Source organism: Geotrypetes seraphini, chromosome 2 (genome assembly GCF_902459505.1).
Source record: "Geotrypetes seraphini chromosome 2, aGeoSer1.1, whole genome shotgun sequence".
Taxonomy (NCBI): Eukaryota; Metazoa; Chordata; class Amphibia; order Gymnophiona; family Dermophiidae; genus Geotrypetes; species Geotrypetes seraphini.
Window position 1 is genome coordinate 130,797,258 of NC_047085.1, and position 23,013 is coordinate 130,820,270.

The window sequence follows — 23,013 nt, forward strand, 5'->3', positions numbered from 1 at the left end:
AATCCAGCTTTGATTATAGGTACTTGGACGATCAGGCTTTTTGATCATCCAAGTAGCCATTTAGACCACATTTTAGACGTTTTTTTCTTTTGATTAAGAGCCCCCTAATGTCCAGAGCCATCTCTATGTACCTCCACCCAAGCCCAACCTCCAAAATAACAAATAAGCATCATCACCTAGTCTAAAGATTTCATACCATAAAATAACACGTTTTATTTAACTATTTAAAAATTTCATAAATAAAATTAAAAATTAATTATATATAGAATTAATGAATTTAAAAAAATAACATAACAATACATTATATTAAAAGTGAGTATCCTTCAATAAAGAATATAAATGAATATAGATAAAATATATATATAATGATATAATGATATATAATAAATACTCTAAGATAGATAAAATAAAATCCATCCTTAAATTGTAGTAAGAATTCCATTCATCCAAATTAACCCATGTATACATATCATCACTATAATTCCAACAATCAATTCATCAAAAGTACCCCATGTACACATTTCATCACTATAACCCCAATAATCAACTCATCTAAAGTCCCCCAAGTGCACATATCATTATAATTATAACATCAAACAAACTAGCTCTTTAAACCCAAAACCATGCATATAGCTTCAAACATACAAATTCAATCTTACCATAACAAGCATCCAATTATATGTAATTTAAAAACAAATTCATCAAGTAGCCAAAAATCACCTTTCAAAAATCACAGTTCAGTAGAATGCTGTCACACTTAATATTACAACTCCAAAGCTACTGTATAACTTTGGCATTAAGATCATCAGAAGGTATCCAAAATACAAATGACAATCAGAGAAATTCATTAAAGAAATAAGCATATCAAATAATGTTATTTTCATTTAAAATATTTCAGATGACCACTAGAAACATAACTTTAGCAAAACTATTAATGCTATCATGTGCTTTGTGTTGATTAAAGGAACAAAATGGATAAAACATCTTCCTATAAAGTGAGACAGAATATCACAAGCAAAAAGTCTTAAGCTACTAGATGGTTTAGCGTAGCTCATCCAAGTGAAGGATCTTCAGGAAAACATACAAATATAAATCCAGTCCATCCATTGACATTTAAGTGAACTTATTCCACTTGTACTCAAGAGATCAGGCTTTGCTCTTCATCTAAACAGTAATGATGCAGGAAGTCACGAACCTGATCACCCCAAATAAATTTCTGGACTCCAAAAAGCCTTCAGAAACCATCGCGTTCAAAGCTCCATATTTTATTAAATCTAAACTGCTGCACCTTCACTTGAAGCATACCAGAACAAAACAAATGTGTTTTCCTTCAGATTCTGAGCCATTATGCAAAGGGGCCATTTACAAAAGTACAGCCGATTTGCAGCGACATCCACATTCCCCCACGCTCAGAATGTGAAACAATCTTATAGTTTTGAATAAAAACCTTCCAACAGTCTTTGGTACTGATTCCCCTGTATAAGACTCTGGTGAGACCTCATTTAGAATATTGTATACAGTTTTGGAGACTGCACCTTGAAAAAGATATAAACAGGATTGAGTTGGTCCAGAGGAAGGCTACTAAAATGATCAGTGGTCTTCATCATAAGGTGTATGGGGACAAACGTAAAGATCTCAATATATATACTTTAAAGGAAAGACAGGAGAGGGGGAAATATGATAAAGATGTTTAAATACCTACATGGCATAAATGCGCATGAAGCAAGTCTCATTTGAAAGGAAGCTGTGGAATGAAAGGGCATAGGATGATGTTAAAAGGTGATAGGCTCAGGAGTAATCTACTTTTTTTTATATAAAGGGTGGTAGATGCATGGAATAAGCTCCCGGTAGTGGTGGTGGAGACAGACTTTGTCTGAATTCAAGAAAGCATGGGACAGGCTCGTGGAATCTCATAGGGAGAGGAAGAGATAGCGGATGCTATGGTTGGACAGGCTGGATGGGCCATTTGGCCTTTATCTGTCATCATGTTTCTATGTTACTGGACATAAACTGTAGAAATCTGTCATTCATCGTCTTTACTTCCCCTCTGCTGGGCTTCCATTTAAGCACCACTGTGCATCATAAATGAAGTTACATTTTTGATCTGTTGAATTTTGTCAATACTATTCTCTTTCTATTTAGGGATCCTTTGTGTCTATCCCATACATTTTTGAACTCCATCACTGTTTTTGCCTCCACCACTTTTACAAGGAGGGCATTCCAGGCATCCACCACCCTCTGTGAAGAAGTATTTCCTGATGATATTCTGAAGTCTGCCATCCTGCACCTCATTATGTCCTCTAGTTTTACCATTTCTCCATCTCTGAAACACATCTGTTGTAGATTAATGCCCTTCAAGTATTTAAACATCTGTATCATATCTCCTGTATCTCTTCTTTCCTCCAGGGTATTCAGGTATTCAAGCCTTTCTCATATGTTTTTTGGTTCAATCCTGATATCATTTTTGTCACTTCCTCTGGACCGCTTCATGTCTTCTTACATCCTTAGCAAGTGCACAGCCTCCAGATCTGAACAACTTATACCAGCTATAAGAAGAATTTCCTGTCCTTCATATAAAACTTCAGTTTAGGAGTTATTTAGTAACTGCACACATTAACTCTTAATGTTTGTTATTTATCACGGGATCCATTTCATAATATGTGCAATGTCGTAATTAACACATTAATGGCTTTGGGGTGCGTGGTTAGTAAATTTAGTTTTTTTATGTTTGATTGCCTCTAGTTTAAAAAAAAACCCTCAAAAGTAATTAATAAAAAATAGAATATATAATATCAGTAAAAATTGATAATTGGCTAATACATATAAAATCCTTTCTACTAAATTACCTTTATCCGAGTTTATTGAAAATTTTCTACCCCACAGCTAGGGAATACCTTCAGGGTGGCTTACAATCTAAAACAGGGGTGGGCAACTCTGGTCCTTGAGGGCCGGAATCCATTTGGGTTTTCAGGATTTCCCCAATGAATATGCATTGAGAGCAGTGCATGCAAAAAGATCTCATGCATATTCATTGGGGAAATCCTGAAAACCCAATTGGATTCTGGCCCTCGAGGACCGGAGTTGCCCATGACTGATCTCAAACTTAACAAAATCAGCTCTTGGCTCCGAACTAACAGACTCTCACTAAACATAGCTAAATAACAAGGGATTCTATTCCCACATAAAAATAAAGATTCTTTAATCGACTCAGTTCCCCTCCAAATAGAACCCAAACTCAAACTACTAGGAGTCACCTTTGATAAAGATCTTACCTACCACGATCAAATCAGTTCCCTGACCAAACACTGTTTCTACAAACGCTGCTTAATTTGTTCTAGAACCTCTGTTCTAGAACCCACTTCGATCCAAATCTTAATTCACTCATTAATCATCTCACACATAGACTATTGTAACTCTCTTTACCACGGCATAACTCAAAAAGAAACCCATAGATTACAACTAATCCAAATACTGCGAGCAAACTTATCTATAAGGCCAAAAATATGATCATGTTACCCCGCTTCTTTGAGAGTTTACAGTGGCTACCAGTCTCTCACAGAACAACATATAAAATCCTTCTTCTAACCTTTAAAATTAAGACCTCCCCCTCCCTGTTTTCCTAGACAAATATCTCATTCCACATACCCCTCCTAGGGCCCTTAGATCTACGAATTAGAACTTACTTTAGACAGTACCCTCAATCAAGGACATAAACTATACTAGAAATTCCATTTTTACTGTAGTCGCACCATCGCTCTGGAATGCAATGCCACTTTATCTCCACAGTGAAAATTCCCTAAATAACTTTAAAACATTTCTTTTTAAAGATGCCTATCAATAAGGGGAGGGGGGGAAGAAGCTTTTAAGAAGCAGCATCCCCATCTTCCTCTTGTTACTGCCTATCCCTCTACCCCCCTTTTTATTTTTATTTACATATTGTAATTAAACTTCCCCTTCCCCTAGCACCTTTCGTCTCTAACAAGTCTTAATCCATCTTAGTCCTAGTTTTACCCCCTTTTATTTTAACTAAATCTTAAATTTTATTATATTTTTCTAATTTTTAATATTGTAAACCGTCCAGATACATGTGATGGTCGGTGTATCAAGCCATAAATAAACATGAAACTTAAAACAATTAGTACCGTGTTTTCCTGAAAATAAGACAGTGTCTTATGCTAATTTTGGGTCAAAAAAATGCACTAGGACGTATTTTCGGGGGATGTCTTATTTTTTATTTCCATGTGCAACAATCATCTCTCCCTTCTTCTTCACCACAATTCTTCCTATTTCCTTTCTTGCCCCCTTCCCCATGTGCAGCAGAACCCCACTGATCCTCCCACTGTGAAAATGACATACCTCCGCTCCAAGGCCTCCAAAAACAGCTATGGCAGCAGCATTCTGAATGGACTGCTTTGCGGCCTTCCCCGCCAGGGTCAGGTCTTCCCTCTGAAGCATCTTTCTATCCCTCCCATCCCCCTATGCAGCAGAACACCACTGACCCTCCGATTGTGACGCAGCAGAGGGAAAGCCCCAGCGGGAAAGACCACAAAGCAGCCCGTTCAGAGCGGTGCCGCCACTGCTGCTTTAGAAGGTCTTGGAGCGGAGGTATGTCAGGTCTCACCGGGGAGGGGGTTGCTGAATTAACGAGTCCGATTTTTCTTTGGCGAAACGGGCAGCACTAGCATCAGGTTTGTAGTTGGGAAGTGTTGGGGACATTCGGGGGGGGTGGGGTTTCAGGGGTCGATCTTAACTAGGGCTTATTTTTGGGGTAGGGATTATATTAGGAGCATCTTTAAAAATCATGCTAGAGCTTATTTTCGGGATAGGGCTTATTTTTGGGAAAACAAGGTAGTAGCAATAAAACTAGCATAAAATACATGAAATTACAAAGTACAAAAGAAAGTATACTACACTTCCCCCTCCGTATTCACGGTTTCAGCAATCGCAGTTTCAGTTATTCATGGTTTTTAGCTTGCTGGCTCCTCCCCGCAAATTATGTCAGCTTGTATAGAAAAATTGCTGATTCCAAGCATTTACAGAGAAAATCGCTGATTCCCAGCACTTTCTTCACTGTGTTTTGCCATATTCACAATGGTTTTCAATAGAAAATAGTGAATAACATATGAAAAAGTTATTCACAGTTTTTCTGTATTCGTGGATCTGTTAATCCCCTATCACAGCGAATACGGAGGGAGAAGTGTACAAAGTATAATAGAAAAAAGTAAGGAGGGGGAAAACACATTTGGTGTTTTTTTTCTGTTTTACATGATATGTATTTTAGAATCTCAGCTTAGTTTGGTCTTTTAAAAAGGCGGTCTCAATGCAGTGGATTAGTTTTCACAATTGCTTAAATGTAGGAAACTTATTGAGACGTGCTAGAGTTATAAAATAGCTCCTGTACTTCATATTTTTGATGATTTTTGCTATGGATTCATAGCTGCTGCTTATCTTTTTTTATTGTATATTTAAAAATAAAATCATATTATAGAACTTCCTATTATTTTGAACCATGACTTTTTTTCTAATATGTCTTGCATTTTTAGGCTCCCATACGATGAATTCTTTGGTGGTGTGAGTGGACTGACAGTGAATCAGTTCAAAAAGATCAATGGATTTCCTAATGCTTTCTGGGGATGGGGAGGAGAAGATGACGATCTTTGGAATAGGTGAGTAGCATTTCTCAAATTTAACCTTTAATAAACTTTGATGTTTAACTATCTAAAACTAAGTCACAAGTTATTGAAAATTACTGGAATTTTAAATACCTGAAATCCCTTTTGAGACAACAAAGTAGGTTTTTTTTGTGTGTGTGTGTGGGGGGGGGGGGGGGAGATTCTGCTCATATTTCTCCATGGACAAGCAGGATACAAATATTCTGACTGAAGGGTGATGTCACCTGATGGAACCCACCATGGTGAACATTCTCCAGCATGTTCTTGAAGCTTTTGAAAGCATCCTTACCACACATGCACACATCTTTCCAGCTGCTGCTGCTGTTCAGAGCCAAATCAGTCCTTTTTTTTCATGTAGCAGTCAGAATGCATTTGCATCTCTCCACAACTCAAGTCTGAGTTTTTTCTTTGTCATATGCATAGTGTGTCTTGTGAGGGGCAAGTGCTTTTTTTTCCCCTTTTTATTTCTTTGTCAGTTTTTTTGGCACGCATAAGTTTTCTTTATTTTCTGCTACTCACTAGGCCCTTTTAGATCTTAAGTTCCTGGTTGGGTACTTTTTCACAATTAAGCCATTCCATTTAGTCATGGATTTTTAAAAATGTCAGCTAGTAACCAAAGAGCTAGCGTGCGGAAAGTACATGGTGTGGGCAACCTATAATGCTTATGAAAGTGTCTGGAGCTTCCGCCATGGGTATTGGGTTTTGCAGACTCACCTCCCTGCATGCCTCAGACTTGTGGTTCAGGAGAAGCTGGTGAATGGGGCGTCAACATTTTTGGTGAAAAGATGGAGATGGAGAACAGTCTTCCTAAAGAGGTGCTTTAAAGCAATCAAATCACTATCCCAGCCCACTCCCGGCAAGTCTGTCTATATTAAGGAGGTATTTTGTTACATCCCTTCCGGATTCCATATTTTAGGAGTTCAAGCCTGACCCGCAGTCTGGATGTTGCAGAAATCTACATCTTTTCTGAACATATGCTCCAACCCCCCTAGTGTGAGACACAGTAAACAACCTTAGTTTCAATTTCTGCAAGCAGTCCGAGTAGAAATCTTTTGATGGTGATCTGCTTCTGTTTCTTATTTTTTCGCTTAAAGTTCACTTAAACCTCGTTTATCGGTTGCTTTAGTTCCTTGAAACCCATCCCTGGTGGTCTGCTGTTAGAGAAAAGGACGCGGTCCTGCAGTGCTGGATTGCAGCTTCACAAAGAAACTCTGGTGGATCTGTGAAGCCATCCTACTGTGGGCAACCTTCTGGAAGTTCCCCAGGTCCCTTTCTGTGGAGTTGCTGACCAGTGACCCTGTCACAGGTTTCTATCACAGGCTGTGTGCATCTGGACAGAAACTCACCTGAGTTTCAAGGTGCAGGCTGCCTTTCCCACCCCCAATTGTTTGGCAGAGGATCCATGGGGATGGAGGGTTTAGTTAGTCTCTGGTCATCTGGCAGTCTGAAGATCATCCATTCTAGTGCATTTGGAGCTGTTTCTGAGCAGAAAATCCTTTCTCCACTCAGCTGCTTTAAAAACGTTGACAGGCAAAGGCACTACAGAGACTGAGTACCTCCATTATTCCCTATGGGGACTTTGGGGGTGGCTTGTGAATCAATTTAAACTTTGTTTTTCACAGTTTCTGTGGGTAGAGTTTAGGTCCCATACCTCCTCAGACACCAAATCATTATTTTTTATTTTGTTTGTATGTGCCATTTTTTGGCGCGGATTCATGACGGGCGGCCATCTTGGATTTAAAATTTGATCTTTTTTTCTAACTTTAATTTCTGCCTCAAGAACCTCTTGATTTGACTCAAAATTGATTGGGATGGACTCCCCAGCCTCTAGTCCAGAGGTAGGGAACTCCGGTCCTTGAGAGCCGTATTCCAGTCGGGTTTTCAGGATTTTCCCAATGAATATGCATGAGATCTATTTGCATGCACTGCTTTCAATGCATATTCATTGGGGAAAACTTGACTGGAATACGGCTCTCGAGGACCGGAGTTCCCTACCCCTGCTGTAGTCTATTGAATGTGGACTTTGATTGCCCCAGATGGGCGCCGGATCAGCGATTGCGTACCGTATGCCGTAGCACACCGGGGGAGGGTTGGGATCTTCAGGCTTCACCTTTTCTGTGTCCTCTTGGGCTGGGGAGCCGGCCTGGGTCTGTCTTCTGAAGAATATTCACCCGGAGGCCATTCTGGAGTCTGGTGCAGTATACCTACATTCCGAGCCTGGAGACTCTTTTGCAGTGACACATGTATCGCAACAGAGCCCTGCTATGGTTGCAGAGTGGGCCTTTTCACCAGATTTTACTTGGGTCCTTGGAACTGTGTATCCTCAGACCCCACTTGTTGGATGCAGCTTGCGGGCGCGTCGGGGCTTATTCGTTCTATGTGGTCTGTGGGCGAAGCTTCCTGTTCAGGAGATCTCTTGTCTAGCTGTGCCAGACTTCGATTGCAATAGTTGCTATGCAGATTTTATGTTTCTCCTCTGTCACTGTATTTAAGTTGGATCCGACTGCTGCATTTGCTGAGCCTGGTCTCCTCGGCCACTCTGAGCGTCCGGATTTGGAGATGTTGATCCTTCACGTTTTCAGCGGGCTTCTGTCCACCTCTTTCTGGCTGATGTTTTGATAGAGTTCCATTTCAATTTTCCACCTTTCAGGCTTCGGTCCTGGACATTCCATCCATATCTCCTGGGTTTAGTTTCAGAACAATGTGATCCCCGAATGACTTTTACTGATCTGCTAAAGCTATGTCTATGCTTTATCATGTGAATCCTGCTTTTTGGCAGGTTTGAACAGCCTGAGGTGGATTCTGTTGTGGTTCAGGTTTTCCAGCGCACAGCCCTTCTTAGTGATAGAGTGAAATTCAGGATCGCAGGGTGGATGTTATGTTCTGAAATATTCTTTTCTACGTAGCATCCTCAGGTAGCTGAGTGGTGGTTGCTACTTCCTTTATGGCGCATGCTTGTCATTCCAGCCTGCGCAATGCATCATCTGGGGCGATGCATGCCTGTCCTCCACTGGTGTTGGTTGGTGTGGCTGCGATGCCTGGCACCCTTTATAATCTCATTTTCTGCTGGTGCAGAGTCTGAGAGCCAAACTCTTCGTCTGTGGTTAAGGACGCTGCCTGGAGTATCACCTTCAGCAGCCATCTTTCAAGGGCCGGATAGTTTTGGCTGGCTTCTACTCGGGGGTTACGAATGCTGCCCTATGCTGTTCCCTATGCCCCAGTTTCACTGGATGTCGGGAAGGGATCGTAGTTCTCTTTGTTCCTCCCGCAGGTGTGTTCGGGGGGATCCTCAGGTATTTCCTCCTAGAGTCATTCCCAGGGCTATGACCATGTTGCCACGGTTCCAATTCCAAGCATCCTCATGTTCCTGTGCAGTGGCTATACCTCGCATAAAGAGGAAAGCACCAATGTCAACTGGGGTAGGCGTGGGTTCCTCACTCGCAGGCTGTCTTCTTCCATTTTATCAGGAGTGGACTCGACTTTCGTAGGACACTTGTTAGTCCTCCTTTGCCTGCCTCTGGCTTGTTTTCTGGACTCCGGCAAGTCAACGGCAACAGAATTTAGGGTCTGCGATAATCTGCAATGCCCCTTAGTCTTCAAGTTGCTGGACCCTGTTCTGGTCTATGAATGGGAGCTTAGGTGGATATTCCTTATGCTTCCTCATGAAAGAAAGGTTTGGAAAACTGGAGACTGATTCGAGACGCATTCTGGTTCTACAGTAGGTCACCCACTTCTTGCGAATTCCCTTTTTCCGAATGGACAACGTAGTACATGGTGCTAGCTGCTGTCTCCAGGGGAGTTTTTAGTGTCCTTGGACAGAACATCGCAAGTTTCTGTATTTCCATATTATGCAACAGCATTTTCAGTTTTCAGCTCTGCCCCTTGGCATCACGATGGCTCCTGCACTTTCATCAAAGTGATTGTAGTTGAGACGGCTTTCCACCAGGGTCCAAGTCCTCCCTTCTTGGGACTGCGGGTGCTCCGGGCTCAGTCTCGAGTGTACGAAGGCGCGGTGGGGATGGTTGTGTCTCTGTTGCAGGCATTGGCCAGTTCAGGAGGAGACGCTGGGCGTTCTCCCGATCCCTGGAGATTCTGGGGCTTCTTTTCATCTCCAGAGGGGCAATGTATTCCTTCTCAAGGCAAGTAGTTGGAACCTTCGTCAACAGATAAGAATTCTTTTGGACTGTTTGGCTCTCTCAGCCTGGATTTATCTGCAGGCTCTGAGATATCGGTCGGACTCCTTGGAGGCGTTCCCCTGGGCCAGAACGCCCATACACCCTTGACCCTCATATCTTGGTGATCTCCACTGAGTTGCCTCTCCTTCAGATTCTGCTCCCCTGGACAGAAGCAGCTAGCAACAATTTGAGCTGATGGCTTCAGGGGTGGCCCTCGGCCAGGGCTGGCTGCTTCAGATTTCCAAGTGGATAACTCTTAGGATGGATGCCAGTCTGTTGGGTTGCAGGCTCTTTGTTGGGCCCACTCCATTCAGGAGTAGTGGACTCCTGGTCTGTAATCTGGGTTGACCTATCTTCGGGAAATTTGGCTGACACTATTCGCTCTCCAGCCCCTTCAGAAAGACCAGCGGTGCAAGTTTCTTTGACGCCATGGTGGTGGCCTATGTACATTGCGAGGGAACTCTACTGTTCTCTATCTCTATAGATCAACAGCATTCCACTCGGCGAAAGCACTTTTTCTGTTTTTTCAGCGGCCAATGTGGCTTGAGTCTCCAATGTTCCAGCAGTCTTTCTCGACTGACATTTCCTTGTCTCAGGAGTCGTTGCATCTGCTCTTACAAGAGCCTGGGTTTTCCTCAGAGGGTCTTATTGGCTTTGGCAGAGATCGGCGTGGAAGCTAGGGTCAGATGCATTGATTTGGCCCTGGCTGATTCACGAGTTCTTGTATGATCCTCCTGTGGCCTCTGATAGATCTGGTCATCCGCTGGACAACGACGCATTCTAGCTTAGTGTCTAGTGGCTCTGGATTGGCCTCGCCACCTGCGGTATGTTGTTCTCGAATGCCTTTAGCGGGATAAGAAGCTTCGGTTCCCTTTTCATCAATATCTGCTCAGTCAGGGACCACTGTCCTTGGAGAATCCATGGGGTTTTGGTCTAATGGCATGGCTCTTGAGCACTCAGCCTTGATGAGTGGTTATTTGGAGGTAGCTATCTCGATTCTTTTGCGCTCGAAGTACCCTCTACTTTGGGTTCTGCCAAAGCCTGGTAGACTTTTCTCACATGAGGGGTGCTAGAAATTAGGTGCTCCCTGCACATAGCAGAAATCTGGCAGTGGCCTCCCTGAAAGTTAAGGTTGCAAGCTTTGTGTGTTTTCGAGTGCGCAGAGGAGTTAGTTCGCTTACTGCTCTTTCAGATCTGACCAGGTGTATGAGGAGGACACTTCGTCCGCATCCTCCTTTCCCTTCATGGACTCTTAATATCGTTTTACAGGGCCTTGATGAGGTTCCCTTTGAACTACTATAGGATGTATTTCTTCTGGACCTGACATTCATGACGGTTTTTCTGATCACCGTTGTCTCAGCACGGTGTATTTTGGAGTTTCTGCTCTTTCATGCAGACACGGGTGTTTTCCTCCATACTGTACCTTTCTTCTTGCCGAAGGTGGTTTTGGCTTTCTGAGTCGATCAAGAGGTTAGATTGCCTGCATTTCGTATAACAAGTTCGGAGCGCAAAGATAAGATCTTCCATAAATTAGATGTCCGGAGGATCTTGCTCCTTTATTTGGAAAAGATGAATTGAGTTCTGGGCTGTCTGATCACTTTTTTGTTTTCACTGGTGCGCCTCACCATGGTAAGCCAGTGTCCAAGTCCTCGATCGCTCAAAGGCCATTTCAACGACTTACATTGCCTGATTTCGTTTATAGTACAGTTGAGAAGAAGTGTCGCTGCATCATGGTTAGAATCTTGTGCGATTCATCCTGATGACATTTGCAGGATGGCTACTTGGTCCTCTCTTCATACTTTTACCCAGTTTTACCAAATGGATGTGACTGTGCGTTCTGATGCCATTTTGGGGGGATTTCTGTTTTGTGGGCAGGCTCTTCTGTCCCTCCCTAGCTACCGTGACTTTGATACGTCACCTAGCATATGGAATCTGGAAGGGATGTAACGGAATGGAAGATAGGTTTATACCTTCAATGATAATCTTTCTATTAGTTCCTGGATGCTTCCATATGACCCGCCCTCTCTGAATTCACTCAGTTGTTTGGAGTAGCCTGCTCCTCTCTGCCTCGGTTACACTCATTATCCCAGGACAAGCAGGCAACCTATTCTCATCATGTGGGTGATGTCATCCAGGAAGCCCGGGTGCGGACAGCTTCACAAGCAGACTTGCTTGAAGAACTTTAAAAAGTTCGTGATTGCCGCACCGCACATGCGCGAGTGCCTTCCTGCCCGATGCAGGGCACGCGTCACAATTTTCCATGGAGCCGAGAAGTCCTATTTCAACGCTCTGCGCTAGACTCGGTTCTACTTTGTGCCTTCTCTCACCGCGGCTCATGTTTAATTTTTACAGGGTCACTGTATTTCTTTGCGTATTTTCTATTTTAAAAAAAAAAACAAAATTTATCCTTTGTGTCACGGCGGGGCCTGCCTCTCGGCCTCAGCCTGCGGGCTTCGATCTTGCTGAGGCTATTTTTCCATTTATGTCCCGGATGGTCACAGGCTTCAAGAAGTGTAGCCGTTGCCAGTGCGTGATCTCCCTCACTGACCCATATAGGTGGTGTGTTCAGTGTTTGGGACATGACCATCGTCCGGAGTCATGTGCCCGCTGTGCTACCTTTCAACCTCGAACCATCAAACGTCGTCGAGTTCAGGTGGAGAAACTCTTCGGTGGTATAGATCCACTTCCCCCGGTCTCGACCTCCAATCTGGTCAAGCTTCTCACGAGGGTTCTGCCTTCTGCCTCGACCTCGACCTTAATCAAACCCTCTTCATTTGGGGGGTTCTCGTCCTTGGGCAAATCTGCTAAGTCTTCTCCTGAGGAGCTGCTTTCCTCGCTGCCTCCCTCAGGTCAGGTACCAGCAGTGGTTATCAAGCTTCCCAGGAAGCATGTCTCCGAGTTGAAGAGTCGTTCGTCCTCCTCTTCCTTGGAGACTATAGCCACACCAAATGTACCAGATCCTCAGGTCTCGGTGTCACATTTGGAGGCTATGATCCAGACCATTATGGATCGGCAGTTTGCTTGCCAAACATACTCCTACCTCGACTCTGCTTCCTGCAGTCCAGTCTGAGCACTTACCAGTATCACAAGGAGTCGAGTCCTTCGCAATGCCTTGAGCTGAATCTATTCACTCTATACAAGGAGTCGAGTCCTTGGGAGTGACTCGGCAGGATTCTACATACTATGCAAGGAAGTGAGTCTTTGCGAGTGTCTCGTCTGGAGTATAAGCACGCTACTCAAGGAGCCAAGTCCTTGTCAGTGCCTCGAGATACCTCGACACAAGGAGCTCAGTCCTTTTTGGTGTCTCAATCTCAAGCCTCCAGCTCTTTCCTCGCATAAAGCGTTGCCTTTTCCAAGGCATAGGGCGAAGACTCCTCGACGTTCCTCTCAGCGGGACATGCCTGGTTCGACGCACAGTTCTCCATATCAGTCGAGGCATCTATCGAGGCACAGGTACTCTTCTTGAGACAGGCCTCGTTTCTCCAGGCCTCGAGACTCTTCGAGGCCTCCAACTCCAAAGTCTAGGACGCCACCTCCAGAGCCTTACACCTATGGTTCTTCTCCTGCGAAAGATTCTCTCTATTCTCTCAGTGAGTCATCTGTACCTACATATTCAGACCTCAGGTATCAGTACGCCAGAGAAGCTTCACCTTTGTTCTCTGTCTTGCGAGGAGCCTCAAGGTCACCCATCCTCGGAGCAGATCTCTTTTTCTTCAGTCCTACATCAAATGAGTAAAGACCTCAATATTACTTTGGACTCTGATTCCAAATACTCTATGGAGTATTTAGAAGAAATGGGTATGTCTCGTCCTCCTGCGGAGTCTCTTAAATTGCCCATCAATAGACTTCTTTTTCAAACTTTCAAGCGAAATCTTGAAACACCATATTCCATTCCTGTGGTGGGCTTTGAGAAATCTCAGTTATCCCATCAGTCCCTTCCCGTGGAGTCTTCTCTGAAAAGGAACAATCCTGCCAAAGTTTATGCCAATGTCCCTCCTGGAGGAGAGGGCAGGACCATGGACAAGTTTGGTCGTCGTTTGTATCAAAATTCTCTTATGACAACTAGAGTTTTGAATTATAATTTTATTTTCACTTCTTAATTCAAGGATTTGGTTAACATCCTGCCTGAATTTTGCAAATATATTACTCAACATCGTCTTCCAGAGTTTCAGCATGTGACTACCACTCTGGCTCAACTCCGCATGCATCTCCTTCAATCTTCCTATGATGTATTTGAACTTTCCTTGAGGGTCACTGCCTTCTCAGTGGCAATGCGCCGGCTTGCCTAGTTTTGTACTGTAGACATGGACCCCAGTCTTCAAGATCATCAGGGCAATGAATTGTTTGATGACTCCATCGAGGCAGCTACTAAACGATTGTCTGAACATGAGAAGTCGTTGCCTTCTATCATTCGACCTAAGCCTTCTATCTCTAAAGGCTTCAGGCCTTTTCCATCTTACCAGAGGTGTTTTCCACAAAGAGCAGCTCCTTATACATGAGTGCCAATTAAGAAATAACCACAACAGCAGCAGCAAAGGCAGCAAAAACCTCAGACTCCTGCTGCGACTAAGACCTCTCAACCTTTTTGACCATCTAATACAGATCATAACCTCCATTGTTCTGCCTCTGTCCTCTCCCCTTCCCATTGGAGGTTGTCTCCATCATTTTTACCACAGCTGGGAGATCATTACATCAGACCTTTGGGTGTTGTCTGTCCTCAAGGAAGGATACTCTCTTTGTTTCCTCCAGATTCCACCAGATCTTCCTCCAAGAGAGTATCCTTCCAATTCATTGCAGACCATCCTTCTTCAGGAAGCTCAAGCTCTGCTTCGTCTCCGTGCCATCGAGAAAGTTTCCTTGGAACAGCAGAGCAGGGGGTTATACTCATGTTATATCCTAGTTCCTATCTTGGATCTCAGAGCGCTTAACAAATTTTTAGTCAAAGAAAAATTCCGAATGTTGTCTCTGGCATCCTTATATCCCTTTTAGATCAGAATGATTAGTTATGTTCTCAAAGAGGCTTACACTTACATTCCCATTCATCCAGCCTCTCGACAGTTCCTCAAATTTTGGGGAAATCTGCATTTCCAATAAAGAGTGCTACCCTTCGGCCTGGCATCATCTCCAAGAGTTTTCACCAAGTGCCTAGTTGTAGTAGCAGCAGCTTTGCGGAACCATGATCTACAGGTGTTCCTGTACCTGGACGACTGGCTCATCAAAGATTCCACGAATGAAATGGCATTATGAACTGTTTATAGAAAGATGAATTGTGATGAACTATTATGAGTAATATATGAATTGCTATGAGGAAATATGAATGTTTTATAGGACATTTTTACTTCTCCATTTTTTGATTTTTTTTATACATATCATTTTTAGCACTATTTTCATTGCAATTATATATGTGTTCTTGGATATTTATTTATATGTGTTTTCATGAATTTTTGATGATTCAAGCATTTAGGGGGTTTTCTCGTGTATTCTATGTTTATAGCAATTATTCCATGGTTCTCCTAAACTTTTTGAAATATTCTCATGCACTTTATAGCTAATTTATGTGATCTAATTTATTAGGGCATCTTGAGGGGTTTTTTTATATTAGAGTGTAATTTTTCATCAATTTCACCAGTTTGAAATATTTGTAGCATTTTGCACTTTATATTGTTATTGTTATTGTGAATTGATAGGGCAGATTCTTGGGAGTCTATATAGTTTAGGTTATAATTTTTCTCCCCGGTGTGACTGTTTGACCTTGATTTACTTAGCACCTTACTTGCATGGTTTGCACATTCAGGACTAAATGATGTATGAGGCAGTGCTCATTTAGACTTATGTCTGGTGCTGGTCACCTATGAGTTGCTGCCTGAGCTCAAAATCCCTCATTCATACTTTGAGAGCTCATAGTGATGTCCATTTATTCATAGTATTTAGAATATGTTTTCATTTTTTCAAGACCAAACACTCTCCCTGAGGATTAAAACAACTACAGATTGTATCATCAATGATTCAACATCTCAAGGGGTTATTGTAGCGACCTAACAAACTATTTGGTTCCTCCAAAGTTTGGGTTTTGAAATCAACTTTCCCAAACCCCAGCTACAGCCCTCTCAAACTCTACAGTTCATTGAAGCTGTCTTGTACACTGTATAACTCGAAGCATTCCTTACTCATCAACGTTAGGATGCTCTTCTGCAGCTCTGTCACAAAGTGTCTTCCCTCTCTTTGATTTCAGCAAGACACGTGATGGTTCTTCTAGGTTACATGGCTTCTACCATTAATGTGACTCCTTTTGCCAGACTTCATCTCAGAATCCCTCAGTGGACCCTGGCATCTCAGTGGGCTCAGGCTTTCGACCCACTCTCTCAACACATCAGAGTGACTCCTTTGTGAAGACAGTCTCTCCACTGGTGGATGCTCTCTTCCAATCTTTCCAGAGGTTTACTGTTTCAAACACCCCCTCATCAGAAGGTCCTCACGACAGATTCTTCGACCTACGCTTGGGGGGATCTTCTCGATGGTCTCCGTACTCAAGGCCATTGGTCCAGCACAGATCGTCATTGTCACATCAATCTGTTGGAACTCAGAGTGATCTTCAGTGCTCTCAAAGCTTTTCTGCATCTTCATGACCAGGTAGTCCTCATTCAGACAGACAATCAAGTCGCCATGTACTATGTCAACAAGCAGGGAGGAATAGGATCTCTTCCTCTTTGCCAGGAAGCTCTGAAGCTTTGGAATTGGGCAATCCTTCACAACACCTTCCTGAAAGCTGTCTACATTCAAGGAGAGAAAAACTGTCTGGCAGACAAATTGAGTCATCTTCTACAACCTCACGAATGGACGCTCAATTCTTCGCCTCTTCATCACATTTTTTTTCAGTGGGGAACTCCTCAGATAGATATCTTCACGTCTCCCCACAACAACAAACTGCCTCAGTTCTGCTCCAGGATATACTCCCCTCACCGACTGGAGGCAGATGCTTTTCTCCTGGAATGGACGAATTGGTTTCTCTATGCGTTCCCTCCATTCCCTCTCATTCTCAAGACACTTGCCAAACTCAAACAGGAACATGCCACCATGATTCTGATAGCTCTTCGGTGGCCCAGGCAACCTTGGTTCTCCCTTTTACTTCAGCTCAGCAGCAGGGAGCCACTACTTCTACCGTTTTTTCCCTCTCTGCTTACAGAGTCAGGGGTCTCTATTTCATCCCAACCTGCAGTCTCTACACCTGACAGTTTGGTACCTCTCAACCTAACTGCCACTCTACAGTTTTCTCAATCTGTACAGGACATTTTAGAGGCTTTTAGGAAGCCTACCACTAGACCAGGGGTAGGCAATTCCGGTCCTTGAGAACCGGAGCCAGGTCAGGTTTTCAGGATATCCACAATAAATATGCATGAGATAGATTTGCATCTCAAGGAGGCAGTGCATGCAAATCAATCTCATACATATTCATTGTGGATATCCTTTAAACCTGACCTGGCTCCGGCTCTCAAGGACCGAAATTGCCTACCCCTGCACTAGACAATGCTAGAATCAGAAATGGACTAGATTTTCTGCTTGGTGCATCATTCATCATAAGGAGCCTCAATCTACCTCCTTGTCTTCAGTTTTGGATTATCTTACCACCTCTACCTCAAAGAATAAAACAGCCCAGGAATAAATGGGTCACAGTAGGCTCAGGAAGACAGCGACATGTAACACAGAAACATCCACCTTCACAAATATTACCTCTACAGAATTCCTTTGCTCCACTAGTGCACTGCGAAACTCAGGAAAACAGAAGGGAGGTGGGACTGGAACCAATGAAGGTAACTCAAGAGAACAAGCGCACCCTAAGCACAAATAAAAAGGCCAAAAACAGAAAACTATTACTGTTGGGGGATTCCATCATCAGAGGCATTAACCTTGGAACACAAGGCGAGGAGACCAAAATAGTGAAATGTCTTCCAGGATCCTCAGCTACCAGGAGTTCCAGGCAAATACAGACTATAATTAAGGAAGAAACTAAGGATTTTAACACTGATGTTGTTATCCATCTGGGAACAAATGACCTGGCCAACAACTCCACACTTGCAGCACAGAAAGCTTTTCGAGAGCTTGGTGAGGGCGTGAAACCTTTTGTAAAGACTAGCTTTTTCTGAAATACTGCCTGCATATGGAAAGGGAGAGCAAAGAGTAAAAAACACAGAGGATTTAATAAATGGCTCAAAGCCTGGTGTCATCAAGAAGGCTTCAGGTACATAGGAGGATGGAGAAATACATTGAAGGACAAGAAGCTATATTGCACTGATGGGCTACATATTACTACAGCAGGAAAAAGAAACCTTGCAGAGAAATTTAGACAATATTTTTCTAGGCATTTAAACTAGAAGGTGGGGGTGGTGTATGTACGAAGAACAATTATAGAGACTACCTCCCGCAAAAGAAAAGATGTGATAGTAGTAAAGACTGCAACATAAACAATATCAGCAACTCATTTCTTAGTATTGCAACGGAAAGTGAAATGAAACAAAAATCCATACGAAAAAGGAGATTATCACTGAAAAATAGCTGGAAAGCGATGACCACAAATGCTCGCAGTCTAAGCAACAAAGTTCATGATCTGCAAGCCCTGATGTTAGAGGCAGATCTAGATATTGTCGCTATCACAGAGACATGGTTCAGTGAATCACATGGATGGGATGCAATCATACCGGGATATAATCTTTTTAAGAAGGACAGAGATGGTCAAAAAGGTGGAGGAGTAGCTCTCTATGTAAAGATCAATATGCAAGCGACTGAAATGCAAGGGACCTGGGGAGAGGAAGAAGCGATATGGATCGCTCTGAAAAGAGAAGATGAAACTTCTGTCTACATGGGTGTAGTCTACAGACCTCCGACTCAATCGCAGCAAATTGATAAGGATCTGATTGTGGATATCCAAAAGTTTGGAAGGAAAGAGGAGGTTCTGCTGTTGGGAGATTTCAACCTGCCGGATGCGAACTGGAATGTTCCGTCTACGGAATCGGAAAGAAGTAGGGAGATTGTGGATGCTTTTCAAGAGGCTCTGCTCAGACAAATGGTGACGGAACCCACAAGGGAAAAAGCGATATTGGATCTGGTCCTCACAAATGGAGAGAGTATCTCTAATGTTCAAGTGGGTGCTCACCTGGGAAGTAGCGATCATCAAACGGTTTGGTTTGATATAACGGCTAAAGTGGAGAGCGGCCGCACGATACTTAAAGTCCTAGATTTCAAACGTACGGACTTTAATGCAATGGGAGAGTACCTGAAGAAAGAGCTGTTAGGATGGGAGGACATAAGAGAAGTGGAAAGACAGTGGTCTAAGCTGAAAGAAGCGATAAAAATGGCTATTGACCTTTCTGTGAAGAAAATCAATAAAAACAAGAGAAAGAGTTAGCCGATATGGTTCTCCATCCTAGTGGCTGAGAAAATAAAGGCGAAAGAGTTGGCGTTCGTGAAATATTAAAAAACCCAAGAAGAGGAGAGCAGAAAGGACTACAGGGTGAAACTGAAAGAAGCCAAGAGAGAGATACGTTTGGCGAAAGCACAGGCGGAAGAACAAATGGCTAAAAATATAAAAAAGGGAGACAAAAATTTTTTCAGATGTATTAGTGAAAGGAGGAAGATGAAAAATGAAATTGCTAGTCTAAAAGATGCTGGCAACCAATATGTGGAGAGTGATGAGGAGAAAGCAAATGTGCTAAACAAATACTTCTGTTTTGTGTTCATAGAAGAAAATCCTGGAGAAGGACCGAGATTGTCTGGCAAAGTTACACGAGAAAATGGAGTAGATTCTTCACCGTTCACGGAGGAGGGTGTTTATGAGCAACTTGAAAAACTGAAGGTGGACAAAGCGATGAGACCAGATGGGATCCATCCCAGGATACTAAGGGAGCTCAGAGAGGTTCTGGCGAGTCCTATTAAAGACTTGTTCAACAAATCTCTGGAGACGGGAGTGATTCCTGGGATTGGAGGAGAGCGGATGTGGTCCCTATTCATAAAAGTGGTCACAGGGATGAAGCAGGAAACTACAGGCCGGTGAGCCTCACTTCAGTTGTTGGAAAAATAATGGAAGTGTTGCTGAAAGAAAGGATTGTGTACTTCCTTGAATCTAATGGGTTACAGGATCCGAGGCAACATGGCTTTACAAAAGGTAAATCGTGCCAAACGAAATTGATTTAATTTTTTGATTGGGTGACCAGAGAGCTGGATCGAGGACATATGCTAGATGTAATTTACTTGGATTTCAGCATAGCCTTTGATACAGTTCCTCATAGGAGGCTGTTGAACAAACTTGAAGGGCTGAAGTTAGGACCCAAAGTGGTGAACTGGGTCAGAAACTGGCTGTCGGACAGATGCCAATGGGTGGTGGTTAATGGAAGTCACTCGAAGGAAGGAAAGGTGAGTAGTGGAGTTCCTCAGGGTTCGGTGCTGGGACCAATCCTGTTCAATATGTTTGTGAGTGACATTGCTGAAGGGTTAAAAGGAAAAGTGTGCCTTTTTGCAGCTGATACCAAGATTTGTAACAGAGTAGACACTGAAGAGGGAGTGGAAAATATGAAAAAGGATCTACAAAAGTTAGAGAAATGGTCTAATGCCTGGCAACTAAAATTCAATGCAAAGAAATGCAGAGTAATGCTTTTGGGGATTAATAATAGGAAGGAACCTTATATGCTGGGAGGAGAAAAGCTGATATGCATGGACGGGGAGAGGGACCTTGGGGTGATAGTGTCCGAAGATCTAAAGGCGAAAAAACAGTGTGACAAGGCAGTGGCTGCTGCCAGAAGGATGCTGGGCTGTATAAAGAGAGGCATAGTCAGTAGAAGGAAGAAGGTGTTGATGCCCCTGTACAGGTCATTGGTAATGCCCCACTTGGAGTATTGTGTTCAGTTTTGGAGACCGTATCTGGCGAAGGACGTAAGAAGACTTGAGGCAGTCCAGAGGAGGGCGACGAAAATGATAGGAGGCTTGCGCCAGAAGACGTATGAGGAGAGACTGGAAACCCTGAATATGTATACCCTAGAGGAAAGGAGAGACAGGGGAGATATGATTCAGACGTTCAAATACTTGAAGGGTATTAACGTAGAACAAAATCTTTTCCAGAGAAAGGAAAATAGTAAAACCAGAGGACATAATTTTATGTTGAGGGGTAATGTTAGGAAATTCTACTTTACGGAGAGGGTAGTGGATGCCTGGAATGCGCTCCCAAGAGAGGTGGTGGAAGATAAAACTGTGACTGAGTTCAAAGAAGCGTGGGATGAATAGAGAGGAATTAGAATCAGAAAATAATATTAAATATTGAACTAAGGCCAGTACTGGGCAGACTTCCACAGTCTGTGTCTGTATATGGCCGTTTGGTGGAGGATGGGCTGGAGAGGACTTCAATGGCTGGGAAGGTGTAGATGGGCTGGAGCAAGTCTCAACAGAGATTTCGGCAGTTGGAACCCAAGCAAGTACCGGGTAAAGCTTTGGATTCTTGCCCAGAAATAGCTAAGAAGAAAAAATTAAAAAATTTAAATTGAATCAGGTTGGGCAGACTGGATGGAGCATTCGGGTCTTTATCTGCTGTCATCTACTATGTTACTATGTCTCAGTCAGGCCTCAAATCCACATCCATTCGAGTCGATCTCAGTGCAATTGCTGCTTTTCATCAGCCTATCAAAGGGAAACCCTTTTCTGCTCATCCTGTAGTTTCCAGATTCATGAAAGATCTTTTCAATGTCAAACCACCTCTCAAACCTCCTCCAGTGGTTTGGGATCTCAATGTTGTTCTTGCTCAATTGATGAAGCCTCCTTTTGAACCAATGGCTTCGGCTCATCTTAAATATCTCACTTGGAAAGTGATTTTTCTCATTGCTCTCACAGGGTCAGCGAGCTACAAGCTTTAGTTGCAGACCTACCTTTCACAGTATTCCATCATGACAAGGTGGTCCTCTGTACTCATCCTAAATTCTTACCTAAAGTGGTTTCAGAATTTCATCTCAATCAATCCATTGTACTTCTAGTGTTTTTTCCAAAGCCTCATTCTCATCCTGGAGAAACAGCTCTTCATACTCTAGACTGTAAGCGTTCTTTGGCTTTTTACTTGCAAAGACTAAGCCACACAGATCTGCTCCTCAACTTTTTGTCTTCTTTGATCCAAACAAGTTGGGACATCTGATTTCCAAGCGCACCATCTCCAACTTGGTAGCTGCTTACATCTCTTCAGTGGCGTACCAAGGGGGGGGGCGGGAGGGGCGGTCCGCCCCGGGTGCCAGCACTGAAGGGGTGCTCCCGGCCTTGCCGTTCAGTCCCCCCACACCCCCGAAGGACCGCTCGCCCAACTGACCTTCCTGCACCACCTGTGAAGCAGCAAGCGGAAGGATCGCGAGGTCAGCTATCCCTGCGCTGCTTGGGCGCTGCTTCCTGCGCCGCGGTCCCGCCCCTCCTCTGACGTCAGAGGAGGGGCAGGAACGCGGCGCAGGAAGCAGCGCCTAAGCAGCGCAGGGATAGCTGATGTCGCGACCCTGCTGCGGCTGCTTCATAGGTGGTGCAGGAAGGTCAGTGGGGCGAGCGGTCCTTCGGGGGGGGTGGTGGTGGTGGGGACTGAACAGCAAGGCCGGGAGCATAGGTAGTGCTGCTTCATAGGTGGTGCGGGGAGGCCAGGGGGGTGAGCGGTCCTTCGGGGTGGGGCGGGTGGGCAGGCAGGCAGGCAGGCATTCAAGAGGGAGGGGGGTGACAGGCAGGCAGGCCTTCAAGGGGGGAGGGACAGGCCTTCGGGGGGGTGCAGACCTTCAAGGGGGAGGGACAGGCCTTCAAGGGGGGGGCAGGCAGGCCTTCAAGGGGGGACAGGTCTACAAGGGGGTGGGCAGGCCTACAAGGGGGTGGGACAGGCCTTCAGGGGGGTGCAGGCCTTCGGGGGGGTGCAGGACTTCGGGGGGGGGTGCAGGCCTTCAAGGGGGGGACAGGCCTTCAAGGGGGGGGACAGGCCTTCAAGGGGGGGGACAGGCCTACAAGGGGGTGGGACAGGCCTTCAAGGGGGGGACAGGCCTTCAAGGGGGGTGCAGACCTTCAATGGGGGGGGACAAGCCTTCAAGGGGGGAACAGGCAGGCAGGTCTTCAAGGTGGGGTGGACAGGCCTACAAGGGGGAGGGACAGGCCTTCAAGGGGGGGACAGGCCTACA

At 44.1% G+C, this 23,013-nt stretch overlaps 1 protein-coding gene across 8 annotated transcripts in view; it reads left to right on the forward strand.

The window, feature by feature from the left end:
• Nucleotides 1-23,013, forward strand: part of B4GALT6 (beta-1,4-galactosyltransferase 6) — a 313,677-nt gene that overhangs the window by 242,772 nt on the left and 47,892 nt on the right. For all 8 annotated transcript variants that reach the window (XM_033929542.1, XM_033929543.1, XM_033929541.1 and 5 more), the window contains one exon: nucleotides 5,544-5,666. In XM_033929542.1, coding sequence (XP_033785433.1) covers nucleotides 5,544-5,666 — 123 coding nt within the window. The remainder of the gene's footprint in view (nucleotides 1-5,543; nucleotides 5,667-23,013) is intronic.